The sequence below is a fragment of the Rhinolophus sinicus genome, linkage group LG07 (assembly GCF_036562045.2).
Source record: "Rhinolophus sinicus isolate RSC01 linkage group LG07, ASM3656204v1, whole genome shotgun sequence".
Classification (NCBI taxonomy): Eukaryota; Metazoa; Chordata; class Mammalia; order Chiroptera; family Rhinolophidae; genus Rhinolophus; species Rhinolophus sinicus.
Window position 1 is genome coordinate 64,743,725 of NC_133757.1, and position 22,195 is coordinate 64,765,919.

General features: G+C 40.7%; 1 protein-coding gene across 8 annotated transcripts in view; it reads left to right on the forward strand.

The window, feature by feature from the left end:
* MARCHF8 (membrane associated ring-CH-type finger 8) overlaps positions 1-22,195 on the forward strand; it is a 134,017-nt gene that overhangs the window by 99,042 nt on the left and 12,780 nt on the right. For all 8 annotated transcript variants that reach the window (XM_074337293.1, XM_074337297.1, XM_074337290.1 and 5 more), the window contains exon 3: positions 9,356-9,406. In XM_074337293.1, the coding sequence (XP_074193394.1) occupies positions 9,356-9,406 (51 nt within the window). The remainder of the gene's footprint in view (positions 1-9,355; positions 9,407-22,195) is intronic.

A 22,195-nucleotide genomic window follows, 5' to 3' on the forward strand; every position in this document is an offset into this window, starting at 1 on the left:
TCAATCTTAGTTGTGGAGGGTGCCGTTCAGCTTCAAGTTGTTGTCCTTTCAGTCTTAGTTGTGGAGGGCGCAGCTCAGCTCCAGGTCCAGTTGCCGTTGCTAGTTGCAGGGGGTGCAGCCCAACATCCCTTGCGGGAGTCGAACCAGCAACCTTGTGGTTGAGAGGACGCGCTCCAACTAACTGAGCCATCTGGGAGGCAGCTCAGCTCAAGGTGCCATGTTCAATCTTAGTTGCAGGGGGTGCTCCCCACCATCCCTTGTGGGAGTCAAGGAATCGAACTGGCAACCTTGTGGTTGAGAGCCCACTGGCCCATGTGGGAATCGAACCGGCAGCCTTCGGAGTTAGGAGCACGGAGCTTTAACCGCCTGAGCCACAGGGCCAACCTGAGAAGGTGTGTTTTAAAGTGTGCCGTAAATCATCCTCCATTGTGACAATACTCCGTGTTGTAGATCGCTTCTGGTATATAGCAATTTCTGTCAAATCAAAATATTACAGTGTGTCTTCATCCCCCTTATGCACTGGAGGTGGCACTGCTCAACTTCTGGCTCTTCCCGAAAGTCAGAATGATTCAGGACATGGAGGCAGCCACGACAACGCAACTAAAGTCGCACACGAAAGAGAACTTGCAGAACTGCTTCAGAAAGTGGCAAGAACGATGGGATAAGTGTCTTTGAAGTGAGGGGGAGGATTTTGAGGGGGATTAATGGCATTGTGTTTTACTGTAATAATTTTTTAAGTTTAAACATTGACTGGATCATTTGATCACACCTCGTATTTACAGTTTGTTATTTTAAAACTATTTACCATTTCTTGTTCTCATCATTGATTTGCATGGATTTGAGTTGCCCTCTGGTGTGACTTCCTTATGCCAATACAGCTTTGTACACACCCACGTCTTTTGTTTGTTATTGTCAAATATGTTGATTTATCCGTGTTACAGATCCAACAATACAATTATATGTATGTTTTTATTATAAGTCCTTTTAAAATAAGAGAAGAAATATATATATATGTATGTACACACATATGTATACATATATACACATGTACACATATAAAAATACACATATAAATATATCTTCATATATACATATGCACTGGCTTTCATAATTATATAATTAGCTTTACTGGCATTTTTAAATGTGGTTTCTAATTATTATTTAGTATTACTTGATTTCAGCCAAAATAACTTCTCATTAATATTTTTATTAGTTTCAGGTTCATTAACATTTTTTTAAGGTGTGTCTTCTAGCAATGAATTCTCCCTAGTTTTTGTTTTTTCTGGGAATATCTACATTTCACCTTCATTATTGAAGATAGGTCTGCTGGAATAGTATTCTTGGTTTTCATTCTTTTTCTTTCAGTTTTCTCTATATATTCTCCTACAGGCTTCTGGCCTCCATGTTTCTGATGAGAAGTCAGCTGTTAATCTTTTGGAAGTTTCTTGTACATAATGAGTTATTTTTCTCTTGCTGCTGTCAAGATTTTCTCTTTGTCTTTCAGCATGTTAATTTGACGTGTCTAGATGTGGATTCCTTTGCTTTTATCCCACTACAATTTTATTTAGCTTGTTGGATTTGTAGATTAAAGTCTCCATCAAATTTTGAAAGTGTTCAGCTATTATTCCTTTTAATATTTTTCTCCTTCCTTTCTTCCTTTCCCCTGGTACTTTCATTATGGATATGTTGGTGCACTTAATACTGTTCCTCATTTCTCTAAGGTTCTATTTAGTTTTTCTTTATCCTTTTTGATATCTGTTCTTCAGATTGCTTTTAATCTCTTAGGATTTATCAAGTTTACTGACTCTCCTCTGACAGCTCAAATCTGCTATAAGTGCCTATAATGAATTTTCATTTCAGTTATACTTTTCAATTCCATATTTTCCATGTTGTTCATTTTGCACAATTTTTATTAATATTGTTTATTAGATAGTATGACCATTGCTTATTACTGCTGTTATCTATTGGAAAGACGTTGTCATCACGTCTTCCTTTGCCTCTTTAAGTATAATTTCCTTTAGTTTTATGAACATAATTATAATAGCTATTTTAAAGCCTTTGTACACTAAATACAATTTCTGGGCTCTCTCAAGAGAGGTTTCTGTTATCTGCCTTTTTTTTTTCTTCCTATGTATAGGTTATACTTTCCTGTTCCTCTGTATGTCTTACAATTTTTTGTTCAACACTATACATTTTAGGTAATTCTTCTTAGCAACTCCGAATTATAATGATTTCATCCCCTACCCCGTGGGATTGTTCTTTGTTTAGTGACTTGACCAGACTGTGTAGTGAAACCTGTTTTTCTCCAGAGGGCAGACAGAGCCTTGACCTGGGATGACTGTTTCTAGCAGTGCTCTTTTTGACAGTCTCCCTGATGTTTCTGTTAAGCTTTCTTGTATCTGTTGATTTCACACTCAATTTTTAGTGTCCATTAACTGCTGGCTGATTGCTGTGCTATTTTGGACAATTCCGTGGAGCGTAAAATGCTCCATGGTCTGATCCAAGTATATTCAGGTCCCTTTGCTGCATTTGTTTTCAAGGCCAGTATTTTTGTTTTTTTCTAACCTCAGGAGGACCTTCTTAGCTGTCTCTCTCTGGTTTTCTGTGGTATACTTCTAGCTGCTTTATGGTTTAGCTTGTTGCTCTTGTCAGGCTACCTGTCTTTTCTTAAAATGTCATCATTTTTGGGAGCACCCATAGGCTTGAAGGTCTACATACTCCGTTCCAAATAATGCCCTTTTCTTTGGAGACAGCTTAGGAGCTCTCTGTTTTTTTGGCCTGCCTTTCCACTCCTGCAAATTCTAAGCCTGTGCTCCAGAACTGTGAGCAGTGTGCTAGCAGGAGCGCTGCCTGTGGTTTTTTAAGCTTGCTTCCCTTGGTGTGGAGCTTCCACCCCAACAGCGAATATCTTGGGGCCCCATTCCTCTCATCCTCTCATGGCTGGGGTAGAGCTCCTGCTCTGCCAGTGGACCCCATGCAGGAGAAGAGAGTCCAGGCCTGCCATTATGTTGCTTTTGCCTGGAACATGGCTTCTACAGCATGGAGTTGGTGGAGTGGGTGTGTCATGCTTAAAGCCTGGCCCTCTCTGTGGGATGCCATCCTATTCTATTGGGAGCTGGGGAAAAGGGAGCCTTTGTTTCTTGGCTGAACCTGCCCGGACTGGAGCTTCTGTCCACCTGAGGAGGGACTGGGTTGTGGCTCAAATGCCAAAGGTTCTCACTGTTGCTACCAAGGTGTACTAGACTTTCCTGGATGAAATGTTTCTCTGTTTGCTCTATGTCCTTAGGATACTTTTGATATCTTAGGAGTTAAGTGTACCATTTTGTTTTTTGTTTTCTGTGTGTTCTCTCCCTCTCACTCTTCTCCTTTCTATTGCTTCCTTCTCTTTTTCCCACCTTCTTATAGGCTACTTGAACTATTTTTAAGAATTCCTTTTTTATCTGTGGTGTTAATGAATATATCTCTTGCATGGCTTTTTTTGGTGTGTGCTTATCTTTGAAAGCAAACACTGTATCTTATATTTCTTATATCTCTAACTTTTTGGACATTTTATATCTTATATCTCTAACTTTTTGGACATTTGGAAAACAGTTACAATATTTTGGTGTTATTTTTTGCTAATTTTAACATGTGTGTCAGTTTTAATTGACTCATTATAGATTATGTGTTATTTCTTCTTTGCATATCTGGTGTAAATAATTTCTACTGCATAACAAAGTGCAGTGGTTGCCTCAGGGCAAAGCATTTCTATGATTGAGTTGCTAACTGAACTAATCACTTTTCTTTAATGGAATATAATTTTTATTTGTAAGAACAACTGACAGACAGTGAAGCCATAGTTATTCTGACTTGGGTAATTTGCCAGACATTTTTTGAAATTGAATGAATGAGCCAGTCTTTCACTTCAAGAAAAGCCAGTAACAGTTTTTCTTACCAATGATAAAATTTGAGGTTTCTAAGCAAAATTGGAATTTCGGGAAACTTGTATCCACCACTGTGGGCATGGTAGCTTTTTTAATAATTAAGGACTCTTCTGATGCAATTGATGGTCATATTAACGTGTGTGATCTTTTTTATATTGAATAACGAAGTGTATCAATCTTGGAAGATCTGCATAACTCAGTGAGCCAATAATTTCTAAATGGCCAAGGTATGATATTATAAAGGCATGTATGGTTAAGAGATCAATTCAAAGTTAATAGAGTATTAAAAGTTCGTTAATATTGTTTGAGTTCACGTCACAGCTTGAATTTTGTGCAATACAAAGAATAATATACCCAGTTGTCTTAAATGGTTATTAAAATACATATTCCTTTTCTAACTACATAACTATATACCGTAGTCCCCCTAATTTGCAGAGGATATGTTCCAAGATCCCCAGTGGATGCCTAAAACTTGTAGATAGTACCAAACTGTTTGTATTATGTTTTTTCCTATGCACACATACTTATGATAAAGTTCAGTTTAAAAATTAGGCACAGTAAGAGATTAACAACAACTAATAAAAAAGAACAGTTATGGCAGTATACTACATTAAAAGTTACGTGAAAATGGTCTCTTTCTCTCAAAATACCTGGAATTTTCCATTTAATATTTTCAAGCATGATTGCCTACAGGTAACTGAAAACACAGAAAGCAAAACTGCAAATGGGGGGGGGGTGTACTGTAAAGGCAAATATTCTTCATTTACTTCAATGAAAACAACACATCAGAAGAGACTGAATGCACAATCTGACATTAAAATACAGCTGTCTTCTATAACAAGACTGAGAAAACAAGATTTAGAAATATCTGTAGATTTAGAAATCTTTAACAAGAGTTACAAAAATGTAAAATCATGCAACTCTGCTCACAGTTTTTGTTTGGAAAAATAGTTATTTTTCATATAAATGTTTATATTAACTGGGTTTGTTGTTAATTCTAAATGAATTAAGGGATTCATGTTTTTAGAATAGTTTGTTTTAATTTCAAATATGGTAAATATCAATGGATAGAACCCACATAAACAAAAGGTTTTAGGAATCCTCAATTTTTTTACATTGTAAAGGGGTGCTGAGACCAAAAAGTTTGAGATTTCTGGTGTATACTTTCTCTCCTCCTGGTCCCAAGGTGACTGCTTGGGAGGACATCTGTCTATATTCCAGGGTGAATGAGAAGAGGAATGCTAGAGAAAGGAGCAATGGCTATATCAGGAGAGCAAAATATTTTCCCAGAAAACCTCGAGGTTAATTTTTTTACAGAGAACTTTCTTACATATTTACCCTGAACTGCAGAATAGTGTGTGAGAGAGAGAACTTTTAGTTGGGTCCATTGCTGCTCAGAACAAAGTTGGAGTTCTGTTGGTGGGGGTGTTCATTTTCTTGTTTGTTTATTTAATGACTGGTCCTGGTCAGTTTCTGGGAAATTCCTAGATGGAGTTCTATTGTTTGACTCCTTTATGCAGAATCCCCAAAACATGCTTAGACATCTTATCTCATTGTCTTGTTAATTTTTGGCTCCTACTTTCCCAAGCACATTTGGCCTCTGTGGGCTCTGTGTCTTGGTTCTATGCTCTGGTGTATTCTATTGGAGCTACACTTGGACTTGCAAAACATTGACAGGACTTGTGAAATGTCCCTTATTCTTCAGCAGAGCTCTTTATCTTTGTGATTTGATAACTTTTCACATTAACAAAACTTTTTTCATATCCTCAAACTTAGTCTTTCCCAGTCTATGTATCAATCTGTTTTCTGGTTGATTTATTTGTATTAACTCAATTGTGAGCTCACTGCCATCTTTTACACAGAAATTTACTTTTACAATAGTTATGATTTGCATTTTAAAAAATGAGTCATTCAATTATACCTCAGTTTTTAAAAAATGAATCATAGCCATTATGAATTATTCTGGCCCAGGATTTGGAATGAAATTTGCATCTGAAAGTGTGGGTTGGGGACCATGGAAGTAGCTGGAGTTTATTGGAAACGCAGAATCTCAATCCACCTCAGACCTAGAAAATTACAATCTGCATTTTAGCAAGATCATCCCTAATTGATTCAAGTGTAAAACCTTTCAGAAGTACTGTCTCCGGGAGAAAATAAATGAGAAGAGGGCATGGAGCTGTGTTCTGAGGAGCTGTCATGTTCAGTGCAGAAAAAAAGAGCCCACCAGAGACATGGCGAAGTGTAATTCCACAGTGTGGCACCTCCTGGGGCCTCCCTTCTCTGAGGCTGGAGGGTAACAGTGTTGGTGTCCAGCAGTGAGTGAGGCTTCCTCTCTCCCTGGGTTACAACGTGATGGGATCCACTGAGTGAGCAGTGACATATTAAAGATTGTGTGAAAATAATTTGCCAGGGTTTTTTCATCACTTAGTTATTAAAGCTTAGTTTGGGCTTGAACTGGAATGGAACTTTTTTTTCCTTTGGTATGCCTAATTCCAGTTCTTGATATTTGGTAAATTTTCCTTCTCATTCAGAAACATGCCTGTCTGATCATAGGAAAGAATGGTGTCAACCACTCTACCTGGATATAATTTATATATGTGCTTTTTTGTGTCATTTTTCAACTTTTCCTTAGTTGTACATTCCTCATCAAAACACTATTTCAAAGCAGCTCTGTGGTAACATCATGGAACAGGCCTAGGGGCCAGATTTATTTTTGTCCATATTCTGTGACTGATACAGTTGTTTGCATATGGTAGTCACACAGTAAAAAAGTATGGAATTTATAAGTAACTTGACTTAAATTAATCCTGAGATTTGCTTCCTGAAAAATAGGTCTGTTATAGTCCTGAACTTCTTAGAGTTTTCAGTAAGTTCAAATAAATGTAGCAATATTTAAGGGAAAAAAATGTCTTTTGGAACTGAATTGTTAATTTCCTGCCAAGTAGTGGAGAAGCCATCTAAAATATCAGTGGGTTTCAGGCTTTGAAGCATCTGTATCTTCTGGAGCTAGTTATTTGTTTGATTTTACCAATGTGAAATACTGCATTGTTCTAACAACACAATAAAGGCTTATATCATTAAATTGATTTCTCAAGTTCGTAAGGTAAACTTCTAGTTCTCAGTCTGAGTTTATAATGTTATCTACCTGAATTTCCAGGACTCTCCGCACCCCAGTGTTCCTTCTCTATGGAATAATGAATGTCAGAAAGGTCTAGGACATGAATTATTGCTTCTCTTAGTACCTCAGCACTTGTAGTTTTCTAGATGGTGTTAAACTGGCCATTTCTTGCCATTGTGGTTATAATTGGTTTTCTGTACAAATAATCCAAGGCATATAGTAAATTTAGTTGACTAAATCCAAATTTAGTAGTGACTCTCCAGTAGCTGAACCATAAAGCGTGGATCACAACAGTACCCTGTATTTGTCCATAATACATTCTTGACACATGAATGAAATTTAAGTGGCTGTAGATTTACCTCTTGTGTGGATAGAGGGACTCTCCATTCCTGGTGAGTGGATGTGTCAATAAAATGACTGAACGAAATTCCTGATTAAGTCTGATCTTTTAGACACAGTGTTTGGTAACATATTGCCAACACTGAGTATACTTTATAATTTTGTTCTTTTCCTTTATAACTATCCAATGGACTAACTTAAGACCAAGAAACTTGCCACTGAGGCAAAACACTTAATAGCATTGTCTGTATTGTATTACAACTTAAGAAGCCTGAATTTCTCTTTCCACTGAGATTTATAAAATAAGGAGAGAATGTAATAAAAAAATATTCCAGAAATTGCACAAATACATTGGTGTGAAGACAAAGAAGACAACACTGGTAAACATGGGCCAGCTGGCAGGCCATGTGGGAGAGCGTGAAAAGTTTCTTCAGCATTTTAGGGATGTTGGGTGTTCAGAAGCCAAGTATACAAAAGTCAAGGCAGTCTGTGATTTCGTGGGTTGAGAGGAAGGGGAAAGTTCTAACTTTCTAGATCGCTAGCTCTTTAAGGAGAGACTTGGAATGGAATCAAGTCTTTCTCAAAGGAGTTTTTAAATGACCCAGTAGCTCCTTTGCATTTCTGACTGATCAAAGGATTTTACCTGCTAATTACATCTCAACCTTCTTTAGTCTTCCCCATGGTTATTGCATACCATGTGAACTGAGTAGAGAAAAGATTATCTTAAAAATACAAGTAAACAAGTGAGATCATGCCTTCCATTTGTTATAGTCCCCCCCCCCCCCCCATTTGGGTTTAGAGCAAGGATGAAAGGATGAATGGATTCAGAGAGAGTTACCTTCTTATATTTAAACACAGATTTACATTTGGAATGGTTTTTTTTAAAAAGAAAGTTATAATGTAGAAGATTATTGTATTCATTTGCTAGGACTGCCGTAACAAAATACCACAGACTCAGTTGCTTAAACAACAGGAATTTTCTCATGGTCTGGAAGCTAAAAGTCTGAGATCAAAGTGTCAGCAGGTTTGATTTCTTCTGAGGCCTCTTTCTTTGGCTTGGAAATGGCTGTCTTCTCCCTGTGTCCTCACATGGTCTTCCCTCTGTGTGTATCTATGTCCTAATTTCCCCTTCTTATAAGGACACCATTCATATTGGGTCAGGGCCCACACTAATAACCTGACCTCATTTTAACATAATTACCTCTTTAAAGACCCTATCTCCAAATACAGTCATGTTTTGAGTATTGGGTGGGGGTTAGGGCTTCAGCATACGAATTTTAGGGGGACACAATTCAGTCCATAGCAGTTGTGTCTCAGGAAGGTCAACTTAAAAGCAGAGAGACCAGGGAGAAAGTTATTCAAGAATCCACGTGAGAAATGAAGAGAAGCTCATCCAAGGCCTTGGCAAGAGAAATGGAGATGAGGTTAAGGAGGAAGAATTTGGTTTAAGACTCTAGGACTGGAGGTGGAGGAGTGTGAAAGGGAGGAGGTTAGCACGACTCAGATTTCTCTAATTCAAGAGGAGAAACAGGCTTGAGGGAATAGATGTGAGCTGTGCTATGTCCTTGTTGAGTAGCCAGACGCCCTGGATGGCTGAGCTGTCCTGTTTCTCTGTCCCCATCCTACAAGGGCTCCTCACCACACACACCTGAACGTTCAGTTTTTGCCTCTGAATCTGCACTTCAATGTGTTATAAGACACTTTTCATCCTCTTATTTTTACAGTTCATTCCAAATTCCTGTTCTTTTCTTGTTAACTTAAGTGCCTTTGGGTCAAGGACAGTTATTTTATTCATCTTTGCTAAATTCTCCAGTATCTCAGTGCTGGCCCAGTACATAGTAGTTTGTGTTCAGCTAATTCTAGTTGAAGGAATGACTTGTCAGTAGGATTGCTAGGATCAATTACTTGTTCTTTTCACATTTTAATCCCCCGTTTGGTTTTCTTGACACTTAACACCTGTTTGGTTTTGTTGCAGAATGAGAAGACTTTGGGACATTCCATGAGTCATCCCAGTAGCGTCTCTAAGGTAGAGTGCCACTGAAATGCGTTGTTTTCATAGCTTGGGTTTTTTATGTTCTTACACCTTGCATGTGTTTATACTCTTTTCTTTTAAAGACATAAAGTTACTTTTTTTCTAGTGAGGCAATTCTGGGTGCATGTTGGGAGCAGTGACTAGTAGGAGAAAACCCTATTTCTTCCAGTAGAAATCATTGCTTTCAGGTAAAAGAAATCTCAAGCCAGTCTCAATCAGGGGTGCATCTGACTGATAGTAACAAAAATCCAACTCTGGTGACTTAAATGGTTACAATTTAGGTGGTTCTGCTGACATGTGGAGGCCGATGGTCCCAGGCTGATGCACTTGCTCACAGGTGCTGCCAGGGTGCAGGCACTTCCTGTTCTCCCTGTGCCCCCTTCCTCCGCATGTTGTCACCCTCACGCTCATGTGGTCTCGAGGTGGGGCTGGGCCTCCACGTACCAGCTGTGGTTCTGGTGACCATAGGACTGAGAATGACGGAGGATGGAGGGGTCTGTCAGCTGAGAGTGACCCTTTTCAGCAGGAAGGCACAAGCTTCTCAGAAGCCCTACCCAGCTGCCTGACTTCTGCTTATATCTCATTGGCCAGAACTGGATCATGAGGCCACCTCCAGCTGCCAGGTGGCTACGAAAGGGAGGGCCGAGTGGGTGCACCTGATGCACCTGTGGGGCAGTCACTTCTGTGGCGTGCCAGGATCATGTCAGCTGCTGGGGTGGCCCCGGGGCCAGCACAGGGTTTCACATGCAGGGAGCTAGCTCTGTGTACTGCTCTCTCAGCCTGGACCTGGGCTTGTCTGTCCATAGAGATTCCTGTAGAGATTGACCTTGTCCACGTCTGTGTCACTTGGCCAGACGCTGACACAGACAGTGACTGGAAGGCTGGAACAACATAGCAGATATTGTCCTGCTGTGTCAGGCCTCAAATACTCTGAAATCAGCAGTCACATTATGTGCCATTTTAATTTGCAAACTGTTAGGCACAGCCGGAGGAATGAGTCGCAGGAGACCAAGATTGGTCTATTAGAATTTATTTGGCGTGTTTGAGCTACACGAGGTCAGGCCAGAAAAGACCATCACCTCCCTGAGCAAAGAGGGGTATGGAGTTTTATAGGAGGGGGTAAACGAGGCTGTTCCCCCTTCAATGACAAAGGGTTCCAGGGCACGACGAAGCCCTCCAGCTCGACACCCCGGCCCCAGGTCGCCGTCTGGACCCCCCAGGCCCCTGATCACAAGCCCTAAGGAGATAAAGCAACACAGGATCAAGATAGCTTTTAAGAGAAGGTTTCTCCTGACTTAACACAAACTACACAGATATTTTCATACACATCACCCTATTTTTTTTTTTTTTAAACCAAAAGCAGTATCTAGCAAATCCTTTACGACATTAATCAGTCTGTTCTTAGGCATATTTGTGGTCTAACCATATCATCAACCCACTTAATTTCGTGTAAAAAGAGAAGCCCATAGTGCTCAGTGTGACACCAAAGGCCATTTGCAGAGTGCTCCTCGGTTCACTCCTGCCCTGACCTCCCCGCAGACCGGTTGGTCACTCAAGCCACGGCTTGGCCATCTCACGTAAATACCTTTCCCTGAATGCTCCCTCCCATTCCTAACTCCATTTCTTTCTTCTGCTGTCCTGAAGCCCAGAATGCTAGAGCTGCAGAACTGTGCAGTGGTGGGTCATTCCTGAGCCAAAAGGCAAGCTCTGACTCCCGCCCTGTGGAGGAGCTGTCCAGCGTTTCAGCATCGAGAAAGGCGAGAGGGTGCAGACCCAGATGGCCTTTGTAGTTAAGTTGAAGTAAACGTTTTAAAAGCATACAGTAGCTCTCGCTGCCTTGTCCCGATGGCTAAGGGCAGTTCTGAAAGAGGGCGTCATCCTGTGCCTCAAATACGCATGTTTGTTTATGGTTTTAGTAAGATTTTATTTAAAGCAAAGTTTCCTCCTATAATTAAAAAGGAAAAGTTTGTGAACCCCTGGCTCACGGTGTCTTGAGGAACATTTGATGGCCTTGGCGCAGGCCTGGGGTAGGTATTTGGAGTTGCTGTGGGAGGGTTTTGGGGTTAGACAACGGGTTACTTGTCATGTGACTTTGAGGAAGGACTCTTCTCTGAGTTTTAATTTCCTGATGAGTAAAATCAGGGCAATAATACAGCCTTTGGGATTGTGAGTCTTAAGGAAAATGTTCAAGGAGACCTGGGGCAGCTCCCTCATCGCCGTGAGTCAGTAAACTGACTCTTGTTAAACCTTGTCGAACCCTGGTGACCTCCGGTTGATTAGGTCAGGATGGTACTTGATGGTAGCTCTTATTATTTTATTACTGATCAAAGGCAGAACTGTACGCTTTAAAATAACTTTCACTTGGGTGTGAAAATTAAGAAATCTGTTCTCTAAAAGTTCTGTTCTTCCCTTTCTTCCTACTTGCCCACATTTTTCTTGTGTGTTCTTTGTGCCAGGCACTGAGCTCTAGGTACTGGCATAAAATGACGAGCAAAACAAACATGGCCACTGACTTAGAGCTTCCTTGTAGGCAGGGCTGAGATTTTTCTTTAAAAAGCGATTTTAGCTCTACCCTGCCACTTTTAGGAACAGGGGAACTGTAAAAGCCTTAAAGCTTTCGGCCATCACAGAGCAGGGCCAGGAAGACCAGGTCTCTTCCATTTTCAAAGCAGGAGTCCTGCACAGGTAACTGGGGTCAAAGGAAGATCCCAGGAGTGGTGTGTGCTCACACAACTTTCCAGTGTGGAATTTTGTTGCGTGTACCCCTCTTCAAGTAAGCAAGGTCATACCATATGGAGTCGTTATGGGGCTGTGGGGAGGGCAGGACTTCAGTGAAAGATAACTTTGTTTTTGAGAATGCAGGTCTTCGATGCAGTATTTGTGAAGTGAGCCTGTTGTTTGTGGCTGCCCTTAGGCCAGGAACATAAAAGTCTAGCTTCAGTGTATCAGACATTCTTAAGCAGATGCTCCATACCCTTGAGATAGAGGATACAAAGAAAGGTCAGCCTGCAGACTTGTTTTATGTCACCTGAAAACTCCCTTGTCTCTGTCAGGAGACTTTTTCTGCCCACCAGCTTCCAGCAGCCGGGTTCAGTGCTGGTTTGCGCTCACTCAGTCCCCTCTCATCGGCCTGTGCTGCAGTTTACGGCCAACTGGTCTGGCCCATGACCTTGGAGGTTGAGAACAGGTAAAAAATAAGCCTCTGCCTGCCTCACAGTCTACCATCTAGAGTTTTAAAATTTTTATTTATTGATTTATTTCAATTACAGTTGACATTCAGTATTATATTATTTTGGGTGCACAGCATAGTGGTTAGACATTTATGTAATTTATGCAGTGATCCCTCTGATTAGTCTAGTACCCACCAGGCACCACACATAGTTACTTATCACAATATTATTGATTATCTTCTCTATGTTGTACTTTACATGCCCGTGACTATTTTCAACTGCTAATTTGTACTTCTTGATCTCTTCACCTTTTTCACCTCCTCCCCTTCTGACAACCATCAGTTTGTTCTCTGTATCTATGAGTCTGTTTCTGTTTGTTCATTTATATTGTTCTTTAGAGTCCACATATAAATGAGATCATATGGTATTTGTCTTTCTCAGTCTGACTTACTTCACTCAGCATAATACCCTCTAGGTCCATCCATGTTGTTGATAATGGTACAATTTCATTCATTTGTCTGGCTGAGTAATACTCCATTGTATAGATGTACCACATCGTGTTTCTCCAGTCATCTGTTGATGAGCACTCGGGTTGCTTCCATATCTTGCCTATTGTAAATGCTGCAGTGAACAGAGGGGTGCATATATCTTTTTGAGTTAATGTTTTGGATTTCTTTGGACAAATACCCAGAAGTGGAATTGCTTGGTCATAAGGTAGTTCTATTTTCAAATCTTTGAGGAACCTCCATAGTGTTTTCCATAGTGGCTGCACCAATCTGCAATCCCACCAGCAGTGCACAGAGGTTCCCTTTCCTCCACATCCTCGCCAACACTTGTTTGTTGATGTACTGATGATAGCCGCTCTGACAGGTGAGTGGTGGTATCTCATTACAGTTTTAATTTGCATTTCTCAGATGATTAGTGACATTGAGCTTCTTTTCTTATGTTCATTGGCCATCTGTATATGATCTTTGGAGAAATGTTTCTTCATGTTTTTGCCTGTTTTTTATTGGATTGTTTATTTTTTATTATTGAGCATTATGAGTTTGTTATGTATTTTGGGTATTAATCCCTTATCGGATATATCATTTGCAAACATATTCTCCCATTCATTAGGTTTTTATTTTCATTTTGTTGATGGTTTCCTTCACTGTGCAGAAGATTTTTAGTTTGATGATGTTCCATTTGTTTACCTTTGCTTTTGTTTCCCTTGCTCGAGGGAACATATCCATAAAGATACTACGGAGACCAATGGCAAATAGTTTACTGCCTATGTTTTCTTCTAGGAGTTTTATGGTTTCAGGTCTTACATGTAAGTCTTTAATCCATTTTGACTTTATTCTTGTATATGGTGTAAGAGAGTGGTCCAGTTTCATTTTTTTTGCATTTATCTGTCCAGTTTTCCCTATACCACTTGTTGGACCCTTTCACTGTGTTAATTGAATTCAAGTTTTTTCCTCCAAAATGTGTCAAATAGCCACAGAAAATAATTACAGTATTTATATTTTTAGGTAAATACAATTAAGGTGTTACATTTTATTAAAATAAATGATTACTTTAAAGTATAAAAATTTCCTGTTATTCATTCTTGAAAAACACAAAAATATAGAAAAATGTACATCTACTTTCCTAAACTTCCTTTCTGGAACACTGAGCTCGTGGGATCAAGTTGAACGCTGCAGTCAGCAGCATGGAAATATCATTCGACTATAGTTGAATGTCGCAGCAAAAGTGTGAAGAGACTGTCATTTCTCCAGTATATATTCTTGCCCCTTTGTTGTAGATTCGTTGGTCATACAAGCAAGGGTTTATTTCTGGGCTCTTTATTCTATTCTATTGATCTGTCTGTGTGTTTGTGTGCCAGTACCATACTATTTTGATTATTACAACTTTGTAGTATAGTTTCAGATCAGGGACCATGATACCTCCATCTTTGTTCTTCTTTCTCAAAATTGCTTTGGCTACTCATGGTCTCTTGTGGTTTCATATAAATTTTAGGATTATTCTAGTTCTGAGAAGACTGTCATTGGTATTTTTGATAGGGGTTGCATTGAATCTGTGGATTGCTTTGGGTAGCATGGTAGTTTTAACAATGTTAATCCTTCTAACTCATGAGCACATCCTTCCATGTATTTGTGTCTTCTTCCGTTCCTTTCTTAATGTTGTACAGTTTTCAGAGTATAGGTCTTTTACCTCCTTAGTTAAATTTATTCCTAGGTACTTTATTCTTTTTGATGCAACTGAAAATGGGATTGTTTTCTTAATTTCTCCTTCTCATCATTGATTATTAATATATAGAAACACGATGGGTTTCTGTATATTAATTTTGTATCCTGATATTTTACTGAATTCGTTAACTTTTTGGTGGATTCTTTTTTTAACGATATATATACATATGTATGTGTGTGTGTGTGTGTGTGTGTATATATATATATATATATATATATATATATATATATATATATATATATATTTAATTTTATTGGGGAACAGTGTGTTTCTCCAGGGCCCATCAGCTCCAAGTTGTTGTCCTTCAATCTAGTTGTGGAGGGCACAACTCAGCTCCAAGTCCAGTTGCCGTTTTTCAACCTTTAGTTGCAGGGGGTGTAGCCCATCATCCCATAAGGGAATTGAACCAGCAACCCTGTTGTTGAGAGCTCACATTCTAACCAACTGAGCCATCCAGCCGCCCTTGGTGGATTCTTCAGGGTTCTCTCTCTATAGTATTATGTCATCAGCAAATAATGACAGTTTTACTTCCTCCTTTCCAATTTGGATGCCTTTTATATATCTTTCTCTTGTTTTGTTGCTGTGGCTAGGATTTCTAATAGTATATTGAAAAGAAGTGGCAATAGTGAGCATCTTTATCTTGTTCCTGATCTTAGAGGAAAAGCTTTCAGCTTTGAACCGTTGCGTATGATGTTAAGCAGTTTACTTGTCATATACAGCCTTTATTATGTTGAAGTTTTTTCTATATCCACTTTGTTGAGAGTTTTTATCATAAGTGAGTGTTGAATTTTATCAAGTGCTTTTTCTGCATCTGTTGAGGTGATCATGAGTTTTATCCTTGTTTTTGTTGATGTGATGAGTCACGTCGCTTTGTAGGTGTTGAACCACCCTGGCATCTCTGGTATAAATCCCCCTTGATCATAGTGCAGAATCCTTTTAATGTAGTATTGGTTTCGGCTTGCTAGTATTTTGTTGAGAATTTTTCATATGTTTCCTATCTATGTTCATCAGAGATACGGACTGTAATTCTCTTTTTTTGTATTGTCTTTGTCTGGCTTTGGTATCAGGCTATTGCTAGCCTTGTAGAATGAGTTTGGAAGTGTTCCTTCAGCTTCATTTTTTGGAGTAGTTTGAGAAGGACAGGTACTAATTCTTCTTTAAATGTTTCCTAGAATCAACCTGGGAAGCCATCTGGGCTTCTGTGTTGGATGCTTAGATATTTACAATTGTTATATCCTTTTCTTGGATTAACCCCTTTATCATTAATGTCCTTCTTTGTCTCCTTTTATTAAAGTCTATTTTGCGTGATATCAGTATTGCTACCCCAGCTTTCTTTTCATTTCTATTTGTGTGGAATACCTTTTTCCATCCCTTCACATTCAGTCTGTGTCTTTTGATCTAAGGTGAGTCTCCTGTACGCAGCATTATAGATCTTGTTTTTTTAATCTGTTCTACTATCCTATGTCTTATTATTGGAGCATTTAGCCCATTTACATTTAAAATAATTATTGATAGGTATATGTTTATTGTCATTTTATTGTTTTTTGGTTTTCTTTTCTGTTCCTTCTTCTCTTGGTCTTTTTCCTTTTGATTTTCTGGTTTTCTTCAGTGTTTTTGGTTGGGTTCCTTTCCCTTTATTGTTTGTATATTTTTTGTAGGGTTTTGGTTTGTGGTTATCATGAGGTTCATGTATATCCATCTGTATCTATAGCAGTCTGTTTTAAACTGATAGGCATGTAAGTTCAAATGCATTCTAAAAGCACTACATTTTTATTCTCCCCTCCATTGTTTATGTTTTTGACATTGTTTTCTATCTTTTTGTTTTGTGTGTCCCCTGAAAGTTATAGTTAATTTTATTATACTACTTTGTTTTTTAACCTTCATATTAGCTCTTTAGGTCATCGAAGCACTGTGTTTATTAAATATTTGCGTTTACCAGTAAGGTTTTTTTCTTTCCTGTATTTCTTATTTCTGGTTTTGGCCTTGAAAGAAGACCCGTTAACGATTCTTGTGAAGCTGGTTAGTGGTAGTGAACTCCTGGTTTTGCTTGTTCGGGAAGCTCTCTTGTTCAATTCTGAGTCATAACCTTGCTATATATTATTCTAGGATGTAGGTTCCTTTCTTTCAGCACTTTAGATATTTCTTGCTACTCTCTTCTGGCCTCTAAAGTTGCTGCTGAAAAATCAGCTGGTAGCCTTAGGGCCCAGGGGCTGAAACCTAACTTAGGTCAAGAGGACTTCAGCCTGCCAGAGGTTCGGATCATGTGACCGTTGGTCAGGTCTGGGCTACTGTCTTCTGCTGACCCGGGGGTTGCTGATTATCCCCAGGAGATGCGAGGTCTCTGAGGGATGCATAGATAGAGAGGGGTATGATTTCTAGAGCTAGGATTTAAAACTAAATTTAATTAAAGTCATAAGGATCCTCAGTTACACTATTGTTTGGCAAGCAAATCTCAGTGAATTTGAGCATTGACTCTACTTGACCTTATGACTATTTCCCAGTTACTGTTGCTGTTCAGCCCGAATGAGGGACAGCAGATGCCATGTCAGACCTCAGGACAGCCTGAGCAGGGAGGCCCTGCACCTCGGTTTCTCAATGCAAAGTTGCCCAGTGACAGACTTAGTTACGCAGACTTACGGGTTAAGTGTAAGGCAGAATATGCCTTTCTTACGTTACACTGAAGAAAACAAGTATGCTGAAGACAAGGCACTTACTTTCTTGCAGCAAAAACAAGGGAGATTAATTGGAGGAGGTGAATGGCGTCTGGTAGTGACAGCCTGCTTCATACTTGTCACCAACACAGTGTAGCCTCACTTGGGTCCTGATGGTCTGCCATGGGCAATATTTTGCTATTTGGCTTCCCTTTTGTAAAGTTTGACCGTATATTCATATTTTTTCTTCTTCTGACTTGTCACAGTTTCATTTTTGGCTAAAACTTTAGACCAACAATTTTCAAAATTTGGTTCTGATTCTCCAAGGTGGGAGCGGGGGGGACATGACAAGGTTAAAACCAGTTTCATAATAAGACATTATATGGCTTTTCACTCTCATTCTCTCACAGGTGTACAGTGGAGTTTCCAGGGGCTAGGTGCATCCAAGATGGCTTCTTCTGTCTGACATTGGTGGCCTTTTGTTTTAAAATTTTCTGATATAGTAAAGATTGATCAGTGTAACACATATAAACACAAGCTCTTTGGGGCCTCAATAATTTTAGAGTGTAAAGGGATCTCAAGACCAACAAGTTTGGGAACCTGTGTTTTAGACATATCAATAGAGAGACAGTCACTCCAGAGTGTACTTGTTTTAGTCATTCAACAAGTGTTCATTGAACACATGTTGTATGCCAGGCACTGACTGTGCTAGGCTGAACAGCAGTCGTATCTAAGCTAACATATTGTTCCAGAAACATCTCTTTATAAACCTTGCTAAGTGCTATGAGAGAAATGAGCAGGGTGCAAGGGCAGTGGCTAGTACGGGTGAAAAGCCCTTCCTGAGGAGAAACCTGAGGGAGGGCCAGTCACGCCAGGTGGGGTGTGGGGCTCCCTGGCAGGAGCCAGAGGCTGTGGAGTGCTGGGTGCCAACACTGTGTGGTTGAGCTGGGGTGCTGGGGGCAGTGCCTAGGTAGGAAGCAGGTCTCTGAATGTTTCTTTAGGTTGTCGGGGGGAGGGTGTGTGCATGAAAAGGTTACTGATTTCACTTGTCATTTGGCTTTAGAGGAGGCGCCTTAACATTAAGTGTGGGGTCATCTGTCTTGTCCCCTGTGTCCTGTCAGTCACATTGTCCCAGGTTCTAGGTTCACCTGCCGGATGGGCAGCCTGGGCAGAGTCTCTTTCTCCCAGTGAGTGGACTGTGTAACTTTTCTTGGGACGAGGACATTTCCTAGCAGAGATCCCTGCAAGTTGAGTCTGCACTTCATCAAGCAGTGGTTGCCCACATGGAAGCCTCTGCAGGGAGGCCTTCCTGGAATAGGGGGAGGCAGTGGGGGGCGCTCCTGGCCTTATTTGAGCCTTGCAGCAGCCCTGTGGAGTACTGACCTGACTTTTCAGTGCTTAAACTCCTGCTCCAAGGGGTGAACCCTTGACAGATGGTGTGCTCGGCGGAGCAGCCCCAGAACCCAGGAGGAGGACAATGGAGCCAAAACCCAGTGCTGCTGCCACCACTCCGGAATGTTTCAAGGGAGAATTCTTGGAAATAAAATATATTTTGATTGTATTTGAAAAGTTAAATATTTAAAGGAAGTCTGTAATAGTAAAGGGTCCTTTGGCTGCTAAATAGCTCAGATACACAGCCCTTTCACCATGTTATTTCTGTGATTTTGGATCTTTATGTGGTTACACTTGCAGTTTCTGGGAGTGTGAAACCATCTCTGCTCAGAAATTATTGCCTTCAATGTAATTGGTTGGAAACAAGTCATATTTACAAGATCCCCGAAGTAGCTGAAAGGCCTGCTTTGGAAGATGAGCCCTGAGCCGTCCTCTCAGCTGTTACCGTGCCTCCAGGTGCTAATGCTGTGCGCCCCTGGGCATGTGTTACTTGATGACAGAATTCGAACTCTCTCCAAAAGGCACCAGAGAAAACTGTTACTGTTAGCACTACTCATTTAGGCAATGCGAGGGGCATTTATAAGGAGACTCATTTTAGAATTCAGTACACTCCTCCATACATCCTGTTCTGTGTGTGCTCTGTGTTTACGTTTCAATGGCCAGTTTTAATTAATTGCTGTTGTGTAAGCCGTTCTTGGTACAGCCCTTTGTCAAGATTCAACGTGTATTTATCAGAGCAGACACAGAGCTGGTCTCTCCTTTATTGTAGCTCGTTTTCAAAGTTGAATACAACTGGTTTAGGTATAGAAATCAGAGCCTCTCATAACTAAGCATGTGTTCACAGAGTAACTTCTGTGCTAAGCAGAGAACTTCCTGAAATGCCGTCTCAGTCTGTCCATCGCAGTGTCTGAACATCGAGTGAGGCTTTCTTGGCTTTGTGATGGGAGGCCAGGGATGCCGAGCGAGCAGTGAGAGGCAGATTACTGTCCCTTGGTTTGGGAGTGGAGGGGCAGAAGGCAAACGTGAGGTGGCCTGGGAAGCAAAATTCTCAAGTGGCCCCCAGAGATGTCCCAATCAGTGCCCAGAACCTGTGACTCCCTGATTGTGTTGGAGTGATCGAATGGAATCACATGAGCTCTGCAAAGTGGAAGGGTTTCTCTGGCTGGTGTCTAGTGGATGTCAGGGGTTGGAAGCAGGAGTGAGCTTGAAGACCGGGGGATTGATGGGGCACGCGGGCAGCCCCGGGCTGACAGCCAGCAAGGGGACGGGTTCCTCAGTGGTGAAGCTGCAAAGAATTGCATTCTGCCAACCCCCCGAATGAACATGGAATATATTTTCCCCAGGGCCTCTGGAAAGGGAGAGACCCGAGCAGAGGCTTCCATCCCACTGTGTGTCAGATGATCAACTTGTGTAGTTTTGTGCCACTAAGTTTGGGGTAATTTGTCACACAGCAGTAGGTGGCAGATGCTGTCCATGTAGAGGAAAGACCCGTCTGGGAGCTGTCAGCCCTTCACTTTGGAAGCGCTGTGCTGACAGTGTAACATGCTCTCCTCACTTAGCCATCTTCTTTTACCTATTTTAGTATTTTGTGTTTTCTTTGTATAAACACAGTCGTGTAATGACTTTTAAATTATTTTGACCATCATCCTTCACAAGTTGTCGTTTTTACATTGAAACTCCCGTATTCTCACACATAAAACTGAAAGAAAACATTCTCCCTAAAGACTTAGTCCTTATGATGTCAGGTGTGCTCTGACATCCTCTGGGTTTCACTTTTTTAGATGTTGGTTAGGACCTACTAAACTGATTTCTTTACTGGCTTTCCCAGAGTTGGAAAATCATTACAGTTGGTTGTACTTCTGTAGTTTTATTTTACTTCTTCAACTTTCAATCAAATGTTATTTTTAAAATGAGTTTGTGTTGAGGAAATACCCGTTCATGGTAGAAGTGGTGTAGTGGTTGGGAAGGGTCTCCATGAAAAGGCAGTGTCCTCCCACCCAGGCTCCCTGCTGTCCTTCCATGTTTCAGAGGAGCCTTGGAAGCGTGCAGCCTTCCCTTGCAGATGGTCTGCATGTACCGGTGCTCAGGACGTGGCTTTCCCTCGGCCTGTCCCTCCACGTACCATTACCAGGCACACGCTTCCCCTTCCTGTAAAGACTGCCTGGCACTCCTTTCTGTTGGCATACCCCATACCCATCTTGACTCAGCTCCCAAGCTCATGGCATTGAGGCGTTTACAGCTTTGCCGCAGTAAATGATGCTGTGCAAACTTTTGTGCATATGTGTGAGGATGAATTCCTACAAGAAGAGTTGCTGGATGTGTGTACGTGCATTTGTAATTCTGACAGAAATTGCCAAACTGCCATCTTATGGTGGTTTCCCAGTTTGCTTTCCCACCAGCAATGTATAAGCATGCCTGTTTTCCTACACTTTTGCCAACACAGGTATTATTTGATTTAAAAACAAAACAAAACAAAATCTTGTTGTTAATGATGGTGTATTTCATTATAGTTTTATTTTTCTCACTGTGAGAGAGGTTCAGCATCTTTTCGTATTTTAAGTTCCTCTGTACTTTCTTTCCCATTTTTTTCTGAGTCACTGGTTTGATGTTCTGCCGCCGGTTGTAAACATGAGCCCTACTTGTCTTTTACCCTTGTGATCCCGTCCTCCTCCAAATTCCTCCTGGCTTAAAGCAGACAGACCAACCAGACCATTTCTTGTAGCCCATCACCTGTTGATGTAAATCAGACGGGCTGATTCACTTTTTTTAGGGGCCTGAGACTCCAAATGTGTGAAAATAGCTTTGCTGGTAAAAGAAAAGAAGGCCCAGTAGGGGTTGCAACCGAGAAGGGGGAGGTGGTAGAGGGAGGTTGGGAGGTAACCCCTTGGAAGAAGGAAACAGGAAGGTAAGACTGGTGTCCCGAGTCGCTAAGAAGCAGACTCCATGAGTCTGTTACAGTAACTCTTCCTGTGGCAGTAAGTTCTTGACGAAGGAAACAGAGACGAAGGAATGCCAGCTTCTGCCAAGGATATGCGGGAAGTTTTCTGTATGTTTTTGGCAGCCTTGATAAAAATCATTTGAAGCAGCAAGTCTGATAGGCAAGACAACCCCTGACTGACTTGAGTACAGCAAAACAACATGTCTGGCAGTATTTGTCATTCCTAAGAAATAAAATCAACGGAGATTTGGGCCTAGACAGAATCCGGAGGTTTGTTTTGGCATCATTGATTACAACTTCTTACGAAGAGGGGATTTTTGCAAATATTTTTATTATACTGAGATCACTTTAGATTCCTTGTCATGACTGGAAAGTGTCTGGTTTGAGAACCAACAAAGCACTT